Source organism: Schistocerca piceifrons, chromosome 8, assembly GCF_021461385.2.
Source record: "Schistocerca piceifrons isolate TAMUIC-IGC-003096 chromosome 8, iqSchPice1.1, whole genome shotgun sequence".
Classification (NCBI taxonomy): domain Eukaryota; kingdom Metazoa; phylum Arthropoda; class Insecta; order Orthoptera; family Acrididae; genus Schistocerca; species Schistocerca piceifrons.
The window spans coordinates 265673782-265684321 of record NC_060145.1 but is presented as its reverse complement, the minus strand read 5'-3'; the positions used below and the strand labels follow the sequence as shown (position 1 = coordinate 265684321).

Below are 10540 nucleotides of genomic sequence, written 5' to 3'. Positions count from 1 at the left end.
CACTGCTAGCAAGACACAGAACATTAATATTCAAACTAAAAACTGAATACTATTTGGAAGACAAGGTTATTTGGCTATTGGTATCAAGAAAAAAATGTTTATAATATTCCACTAGTGAATACTATATGAAAGTACAAGATAAAATGAATGAAGAATAGAATACTACAATCGTAACTGAATTTGTAGAAGTAACAGCAGAAGGGCATTTAATAAAATAAATAGAAAATGTAATGAGATCTTTAGATCTTAGGAAGTCAGTAGTTAAGAATAAACACTGTGAAGAGAGTAATCCCTGAAAAATGAGGGAACAGTTGTTAAGTTCTTATGACAGAAAAAAATTCATTATATAGAATGAATGTGATGTATTTGTGTTCACATGGACCTTATGTACCAGTTGTAGAGAATGTAATGTTTATGTTTAAATTTTTATCATTTAAATTTAGACAATCTAATGAAAATTTACAAATTCACAATCACTTAATGTAGAAGTTTCCAAAAAAATGAAAGTATGTATTCACAATAATTATAATTTTTCCCATGTTGTTCACAGTCAAATGGTAGAAATTTTATTAAATAATTTGTGTATTGAAAGATTCAAGTCTACAACCAATAACGTTGAGACCTATTTATATAGGAAAATTTAGGTGTTTTGATTACACTTTATCAAAGTATTTTTCACTTTTTTAAAACTTTCTTTGCTTTTATTAGTTTTCCATGAACCAGTTTTAGCATCAGCCAATTTTGACACTAGCCACCTTCAGCACCTACAAGAAAAAAATTATTTTTTATTACATATTTTGCAAAAAAGTTGTTTGTATAAGTAATTTTCAAATTTCTTGCTGACCAAAGTTGGATTTTTTTGCCTGAGTCAAATCTTTTGTCTTGGGAATCAGAATTTTTATCTTGTGAGGTTTAATTGCTCTAACACATTAATTCATGATAATGACTCATGCTGTAAACAAGAATCAAAATATTCAGCGTATAGAGACAACATTTCAGGAAAAAAGTCATTGTTTGTAAAAAATAATTAGATACAGTGATATTAAAAGTGAGTTTAACATATGTACCATAACTAACAGTTGGAAGAAAAAAAGAGAAGTTGACTATACATCTGCACCACTTCTGCTGAACAGTTACAAATAAAAATAAATACGGATCTAAAGGAAAACGATATCCTGGAAGACTGAAGGAGATGGGAACCATAATAGGAAGTAAATATCCTAAAATGCCAAGTAAAGATGATTATGAAGAAAAAGGAAGATTGTGTGTGTTTACAGTCTACAGGCGCTCAATGACGAGGTAAATAGCAGCCATAGTGAATGCGGTTAAAATGGCTAAAAATTTCGTGAGCAATGAGCGGTAAGCCCACAGAACTTCACTCACTCTCTCTCAACCTAACAGTTAACCTGACAAGCACAGCATTTCAGATCCCTCAAGATAATTTAAAATTCTGGAAACGTGCGAAACTGAAATGAAAACACAAGTAAAAAAGAAGAGTTAAAATAACTACACAGGAAATTGACTGTCTGACCACTTACAAAAACATGGATGAGCGAACCACCGTAATTACACATTAAAAACTCTTCAAAATGGAGGAGGACGAGGACGAGGACGAAAACGAGAAGAATCTTGCCAGTTTGCTGTGCAGCGCCTCCTGGGATATGACCCTACGTTATTCCAACGTGTACTCTTTATAGACGAGACAAAATTCATTAACAACAATAACGTAAATTTATATGACATGCACTATTGGGCAGCGAAAAATTTACACTGACTGTCTGAGATACAACACCAACGATTGTGAGGCATTAACATATGGTCACCATACGAAATTACGTTGTGCAACCTTACTTCATCCCCTAGTTGTTAAACGGAATGCACTTCCTATCCGTTCTCCTAGAAGAGATACCACCTTATAAGCGACAGTGTACATTCTTTCCAACACGACAGCTACCCAATTCGCTCTTCACGAGTAGTAATGCAAATGCTAATGAAAAGTTTCCTAAGCGTTGGATAGGACATAATGCTGCAGTACAATGGCCAGCAAGGTCCTCTAATTTGACTCCATTTCTTTAGTTGGGGAGTACTGAAAGATGAAGTCTATCAGAAGGCCCCAACTATAACAGACGATATACGCTGCCGAACAGTCACTACATGCAGCGGCAAATCACCCAGTGTACTTTCACCTGGTCATCTATGCAAATGTGCCTTGTAGTCGATGGTGAACAATTTGAGCGCATGATTTAAGCAAAATGTAAAAACAATATTTGTTATGAAATTCTTTGTTTTGTGGGCAACATGTATTCAGTCATTCTGAATAAAATGTTTAGTTTATTTAAAGTGCATTCCGTGCAATTACAATTTCGAGTAATGGCTATGGACACATTTGTCCGAAAGCAAATGTTTTACCTTTAAGGGGCATTCAATTGTCTCCAGACAGACAGATCAGAAATCGTTTTTTATTTTCAATCTGAGGAAGTTAATGAAATAGTTTCTTTTTTTATAGGGCTGTTTACCTTAATCAAGTATGAATGACTGTGGTTTCTGCTTCAGCTTTGGCAAGTAAGCAACAAGGGGAGGGTTTCAATCGACATCTGGATTACATAACTATAGTTGCTTCCATAAAAAACTTGGAAACGTACATACATTTGAAATAGTTTTCCTAAGCTCCATCTGATGCACCAGAAGGTAGCATATGGCGTAGTTCCACTCACAACAATCATGCTGGCTCCTGTATCGATGTCGTATGTGAAAAGAAATCCTATCGTTGTAGCATAGGCTTGCATGTAACAATGCAGCATGACACGAAAGCTCTGTTGCCTGGTTTTACACTACAGTGCATCTCTCGGATTCTTTTGCGAAAGATTTCAACGTCAATGTCGACAAGCGCTATATCACTATAATTGCATTTCCAAGATATACTGAATGTTAAGAAACTATAGGGTTCAGTTTAAAAAGAACTTGCTTCAATATCTCGATTGATACAAGAGTTCAGATTCTTTTATCACAAACCAAAGTACACGACAATCTCGTTTCGATATCTAAAACCATTCTCGGAATAAAAGGTGTGTTATGTCTTACATGACTCACGCTGTATATATCACCGCATGTATTTCCGAAGAGTAAAGTCATTAACATAGTCCATAAATTCAACATGATGCGTAAAGACCTATGTTACATCTTGTACGTGACAATCTTAAATCGCATGTGGCACACTTGTTGTTGTTGTGGTCTTCAGTCCTGAGACTGGTTTGATGCACCTATCATTGACAACTAATTTCAACATGAAGTCATATAACTACTGTCCCATTTCGGTGGCTTGGCTTGAAATCGAAGTGAAAATTTATAGGAGGTTCGAGGAAAAAACACTGCCATCACAAATCATTGGTGACGTTTTAGATGATGCTTGTCTAATATGGGATAGTGTTACTGAATGCAAAAACAGTACATGTTTTAGCGAATACATTACCGCCAAGTCTCGTGTCATTTCGTGAATCTTGGCAATCCATTTCCTTATTGATATAAGTGTACTACTGCAATATGTTGGTTATAGCTGGAGATAGTTTCAATTTACTTTTTATGCTGTTGTGATAACTTACATGCAGTCCTTTGGTAGAGTTCACAATTTGTTCTGCCTCGACTTGCCTCAGACATTTCATAGTCATAGAATCTTTTTCTTTGTTACAACCAAGGAATGCCGCATGTGTCTTAGACGTGTTAACCATGTCGTTCATGAGCGCCCATGAGTTGAACGCTACACCAGACTGCGAAATGGCCCGTGAGAACAAACCTGTAAGCATTGCAAAAATAATTTACTAAAGGAGTGCACACAAGCTTACAGTCTCTCTCTCTCTCTCTCTCTCCTCTATATGTATTCCTGTACTATCAAATGGAAAATACATATGGCTAACTATAGGACAGATACACTAAAAAGAGACCACTTAATGCTGTAGAGGATGGCCTCAACCTTTTGAGCAGTTGCAAATGATTTCACAGTGAATGCAGGTATGTAATGAATCAACTGATTCGTCATACTTAGATATGCAGAAAAATGTATTAGTAACACATTATACAAGGGGAATTGGAAAATGTCTTGGCCTGGCAGTGTAAAAGTGCATTTTCACATCAAAAATACCATTATCTTGCAACATACTCCTACGTTAGTTCTATGTATTTTATTTTAAGTTTTTCCAGTTAGATGGTTATCACTCTAACATGCGACTCTGTGTAGTTTGCAAAATACTCACCTACAGCTGCCATAATTCGTTCACTGAACTCATGATGTTCTCAGCTATTTATTTCTTTAGGTGCAGGAATATGTGAAACTCAGTGGTTGCCACACTTGTGAATAAGGTACGACCTGTACTTCATATCCCACACCTTTCCCACTGCAAAAATATTTTTATATTGTCATAGGCTCTTTAAGAATGAGAACATTGTTTTGATGAAAAGTGATTATTTTTCGTGATCAAATTATGTGTCTTATTTTTTATTTCGGTGAAGAATTTAGTAAGAATTTAACAAGAATTGCATGGTATTCACCAATTATTGTTTTATCTTCTTGAAATTATCAATAAGAAACTTTTGGGCAGATGATATAGTCTTCACTTTTTTTGTTGCAGGGTCACCATCTTCCTCTAACTGCTTTCTTTTCCACTCCCGGTATAAAATTGTGGACTCATCCCCCATTCCCACCATCTGATTTGCACACAGAATTATTTGGATCCTTTTTAGAACACTGTCGAAAACTTTATTTCGCTCAGCATTCAACAAGTGTGGTACTCACTTTGTAAAAAGCTCCCTCATAGTTACTTCTTGATATTAAATGTTCAATATTCTATCTTATGATATGCCTAAGGGACCAACTATTTCAAGTCCCTTTTATCACCGATTGTCCGATATGCTTATGTATACTTCCTGTGTCGTTTATTTGTAGGTTCCGATTTTGGATTTCCTTTGTGGTGGTCTGTTTCAGGGGAAGTATGGCCGTAGGTGAAATTTAGCAGACTAGTCCCTAACTGTTGAAAATGTACAACCATATTTCTTATACTGAAGCACCAAAGAAACTGGTAAATGCATGCGTATTCAAATACGCTCAGCATTCAACAAGTGTGGTACTCACTTTGTAAAAAGCTCCCTCATAGCTACTTCTTGATATTAAATGTTCAATATTCTATCTTATGATATGCCTAAGGGACCAACTATTTCAAGTCCCTTTTATCACCGATTGTCCGATATGCTTATGTATACCTTCTGTGTCGATTATTTGTAGGTTCCGATTTTGGATTTCCTTTGTGGTGGTCTATTTCAGGGGAAGTATGGCCGTAGGTGAAATTTAGCAGCCTAGTCCCTAACTGTGATGTTTAAAGCTTTCCCGGCGTACTGATTGTTCCATAAAAACACGGGAGAACTGCCGGATATCAGTAACTTCCTGCCACGATATTTCGGGGCAGAGTCTTCTGGCCATCTTCAGGTGAATGCCACTGTAGTAGTACTGGCGAGTACGCGCTGAGCTCCGCTATTTAAAGCCTTCTGAGGTGACATTGCGCATGCGCTGCTCAGCGTGCGCGATCATAACGAAAATTGGCTCTGAGCACTATGGGACTTAACAGCTGTGGTCATCAGTCCCCTAGAACTTAGAACTACTTAAATCTAACTAACCTAAGGACATCACACACATCCATGCCCGAGGCAGGATTCGAACCTGCGACCGTAGCAGTCGCGCGGTTCCGGACTGCGCGCCTAGAACTGCGCGTTCATAACGGCTCCGTGCGCTGCGCCTCGCGCCCTCCACTGCGAAAGCCTGGCGTATCGGTGTCAGGTCGATTTCCATCTTTATGCAGATAACTACGTCGACTACGAAGTTTCTCTATAACAGGATTCCAAGCAGAGTTCAGCTGATAACCGCTATCTCGATTGATGAGAATCTCGTTGTCAGACAATCTTATTTCCACAGATTCATTGATAATCGAGCTCCAAAAGTTTGATGTATGGGCCAAAATTTTTGTGTCGTTGTAATTCATGCAATGGTCTGTGGAAATACAATGTTCGGCGATTGCGGACTTGGTGGGTTGGAGAAGGCGAGTATGCCGTTGGTGTTCCACAATGCGTTCCTGCACAGTTCGTGTTGTTTGCCCTATATATGATTTGCCGCATTCACACGGAATTTTGTAAACACCTGGTTTACGCAGGCCCAGGTCGTCTTTAACGGATCCCACTAGTGATGAAATTTTGGAAGGAGGGCGAAAGATGACTCTCACTTGATACTTTCTCAATATTCTGCCTATCTGTGAAGAAATATTCCCAATAAATGGTAGATAAACAGTCGACCTGAAGGCCTCTTCCTCTTCCTTGTTCCGTCGTTTGTAGGTCTTCATCACTCTGTTCACTTGCCTAGGTGAAAAGCCATTCTTCAAAAATACTTTTTGCAGGTGTTCCAGTTCCGCTTGAAGACTGTCGGCGTCAGAGATAGTATGGGCACGGTGGACCAAGGTTTTGAGAACGCCCATTGTTTGTGCTGGATGGTGGCAACTAGTAGCTTGTAGATACAGGTCTGTATGAGTGGGCTTTCTGTACACCGAGTGACCATGTGTGCCATCACTCTTCCGTCGCACCAAGACGTCTAAAAATGGCAGACAACCATCTCTCTCTATCTCCATGGTAAATTTTATGTTTTCATGTATGGAGTTCATGTGACGTAAAAATTCTTGGAGACGGTCCAGACCATGAGGCCACACTATAAAAGTGTCGTCAACGTACCGCCAAAATACTGTCGGTTTGAAAGTGGCAGAGTCGAGTGCTCTCTCCTCAAAATCCTCCATAAAAAGATTGGCCACCAGGGGAAACAAAGGACTCCCCATGGTGACACCATCAGATTGTTCGTAAAATTCGTTGTTAAATATAAAATATGTAGAGGAGAGAGTGTGCTCAAACAACGATGTAATGTCTGCACCAAACATATTGCCAATGAGGTGTAGTGAGTCCACCAGAGGCACCTTTGTGAACAGTGAAACCACATCAAAACTGACCAATAAATCACTACTTTGCAGTTGTAGTGACTGAAGTCGACTGATAAAATCACCAGAATTCTTTATGTGATGTGCACATTTGCCTATCATTGGTTTGAGCAAAGATGCTAAGAATTTTGCTAGGTCGTAGGTGGCTGCTCCAATGTTACTCACAATTGGACGTAATGGCACATTTTCCTTGCGGATCTTAGGCAGTCCATATAGCCTAGGTGGAACTGAACTGTTTGGTTTCAGTCTCTTGATGACCTCCTTCGGTAGAGAACTATTTGATAAAAGTTCTGCTGTTTCTCGCACTACTCGACTCGTGGGATCCTTATCGATTTTGCGATACGTTGAATCACATAATAAAACATTGATCTTATTAATATAGTCATCCCTTGGTATGAGGACAGTAACGTTTCCTTTGTCAGATTTTAAGACTACTGTATCCACATCTGCTCGTAAGTTACGGAAGGCTATCCTCTCCATGGGCGAGATGTTATTCTTCATTGGTGCACCCCTGGTCAATACACGGCAAGACTCTCGACGAACTTCCTCCGCTTCATCTGTATCAAGACGGCGTACAGCTTCTTCGATGGCACTGATGAAATCCACTAGTGGCGGTAAAACAGGTGTGGGAGCAAAATTCAGTCCTTTTGCTAGCACAGACACAGTCGCGTCATCTAAAGTTTTCTCTGTCAAATTAACAACAGAACGTCGAGTTGGAACTTCCTGCTGCATCTCGCCCATGATGAGTGAAGAGAATCGTTCAACGTGACAGAAGTGCACCCCGTCCACAAATTGCTGCAGATTTGAATGCTAGGACATCAACGAGGGGCAGCATGTGAATCATTTAATGAAACTTCATTGATATGGGCTTTTGGAGCCGAAGGCCCACTCCTGTACCCTTGATGACTGCAGGACACAAAGCTTTACGCCTCGCCTGGGCCCATCAACTCCGACAATGGCCTGTTGATGACTGGAAACATGTTGCCTGGTCGGACGAGTCTCGTTTGAAATTTTATTGAGGTGATGGCCGTGTACGCGTATGGAGAAAACCCCATGAATCCATAGAAACTGCATGTCAGCAGGGGACTGTTCAAGCTGTTGGAGGCTCTGTAATGATGTGGGGCATGTGTGGCTGGAGTGATATGGGAGCCCCGATACGTTTAGAGACGACTCTGACAGGTGACATGTACGTAAGCATCCTGTCTGATCACCTGCATCCGTTGTTGTCCATTGTGCATTCCGACGGACTTGGGCAATTCCAGCAGGACAATGCGACACCTCCCACAACCATAATTGCTACAGAGTGACTCCAGGAACACTCTTCTAAGTTTAAACACTTCCGATGGCCACCAAACTCCCCAGACATGAACAGTAGTGAGCATATCTGGGATGCTTTGCAACGTGTTGTTCAGAAGAGGTGTCCAACCCCTCGTACTCTTACGGATTTATGGACAGCCCCGCAGGGTTCATGGTGTTACTTCCCTCCAGCACTACTTCAGACATTAGTCGAGTCCATGCAACGTTGTGTTGAGGCACTTCTGCGTGCTTGTGGGGGGTCCTACATGATATTTGGCAGGTGTACCAGTTTCTTAGGCCCTTCAGTTTATAACACATCACCAAATGTGGGTGAATTTTCATTAGTGCTAAACAGTCCAAAATATTATGTTGGCAAGGTATTTCAATTTATCCATTTGAATGGCATATATAACTCAGATATGTAGAATAACTTGTTCCAGTTTTGTAAAAACTTTTTACAGCCCTAATTATTGAAGTTGTATTACCATAAGGCGAAAGAAAGTACCATGCAACTGTCATTAATCTGCTCTATCTGGAAATGTACTCATTGTAAGTTCTGCTTATGGATCACTCCGATTTTGCAGTTTATCTTACTGAAGACTACAGAGGGCAACCTCCATAAGCAGTTCAGTTGCTTAAAAGTATATATGATAACCCTCAGATCCTGTACGTCGTGAGAAACAGTGAGCTTTCTAGCGGGGATTAAACTTCACATTTCTGAAAATACTTTTGCTATACTGTACATATGTTTTACAGGGTGGTCCATTGATCGTGACCGAGCCAAATATCTCATGAAAAAATCGTCAAACGAAAAAACTACAAAGAACGAAACTTGTATAGCTTGAAGGGGGAAACCAGATGGCGCTATGGTTGGCCCCCTAGATGGCGCTGCCATAGGTCAAACGGATATCAACTGCGGCTTTTTAAATAGGAACCCCCATTTTTGTTACATATTCGTGTAGTACATAAAGAAGTATGAAAGTTTTAGTTGGACCACTTTTTTCGCTTTGTGACAGATGGCGCTATAATAGTCACAAACATATGGCTCACAATTTTGGACGAACAGTTGGTGACAGATAGGTTTTTTAAATTAAAATACAGAACGTAAGTACGTTTGAACATTTTATTTCGGTTGTTCCAATGTGATACATGTATCTTTGTGAACTTATCATTTCTGAAACGCATGCTGTTACAGCGTGATTACCTGTAAATACCACATTAATGCAATAAATGCTCAAAATGTTGTCCGTCAACCTCAATGCATTTGGCAATACGTGTAACGACATACCTCTCAACAGCGAGTAGTTCGCCTTCCATAATGTTCGCACATGCATTGACAATGCGCTGACGTATGTTGTCAAGCGTTGTCGGTGGATCACGACAGCAAATATCCTTCAACTTTCCCCACATAAGGAAATCCGGGGACGTCAGATCCGGTGAACGTGCGGGCCATGGTATGATGCTTCGACGATCAATCCCCCTGTCGTGAAATATACCGCTTCAAGCGCACGCAAACTATGTGCCGGACATCCATCATGTTGGAAGTACATCGCCATTCTGTCATGCAGTGAAACATCTAGTAATAACATCGGTAGAACATTACATAGGAAGTCAGCATACATTGCACCATTTAGATTGCCGTCGATAAAATGGGGGCCAATTATCCTTCCTCCAGCCGGCCGAAGTGGCCGTGCGGTTAAAGGCGCTGCAGTCTGGAACCGCAAGACCGCTACGGTCGCAGGTTCGAATCCTGCCTCGGGCATGGATGTTTGTGATGTCCTTAGGTTAGTTAGGTTTAACTAGTTCTAAGTTCTAGGGGACTAATGACCTCAGCAGTTGAGTCCCATAGTGCTCAGAGCCATTTGAACCATTTTATCCTTCCTCCCATAATGCCGCACCATACATTAACCCGCCAAGTTCGTTGATGTTCCACTTGTCGCAGCCATCGTGGATTTTCCGTTGCCCAATGGTGCATATTATGCCCGTTTACCGTACCGCTGCTGGTGGATGGCGCTTCGTCGCTAAATAGAACGCGTGCAAAAAATCTGTCATCGTCCCGTAATTTCTCTTGTGCCCAGTGGCAGAACTGTACACGACGTTCAGAGTCATCGCCATGCAATTCCTGGTGCATAGAGATATGGTACGGGTGCAATCGATGTTGATGTAGCATTCTCAACAGCGACGTTTTTTACATTCCCGATTCTCGCGCAAAATGTCTGCTACTGATG

General features: G+C 40.3%; 1 protein-coding gene across 1 annotated transcript in view; it reads right to left on the bottom strand.

The window, feature by feature from the left end:
- Window positions 1–731: 731 nt before the first annotated feature.
- LOC124712258 (juvenile hormone esterase-like) overlaps window positions 732–10540 on the bottom strand; it is a 46855-nt gene continuing 37046 nt past the window's right edge. Inside the window, exons 3-4 of the mRNA XM_047242552.1 lie at window positions 3600–3790; window positions 732–764 (exon numbers count right to left, since the gene is read on the bottom strand). Of these exons, the coding sequence (XP_047098508.1) occupies window positions 732–764; window positions 3600–3790 (224 nt within the window). The remainder of the gene's footprint in view (window positions 765–3599; window positions 3791–10540) is intronic.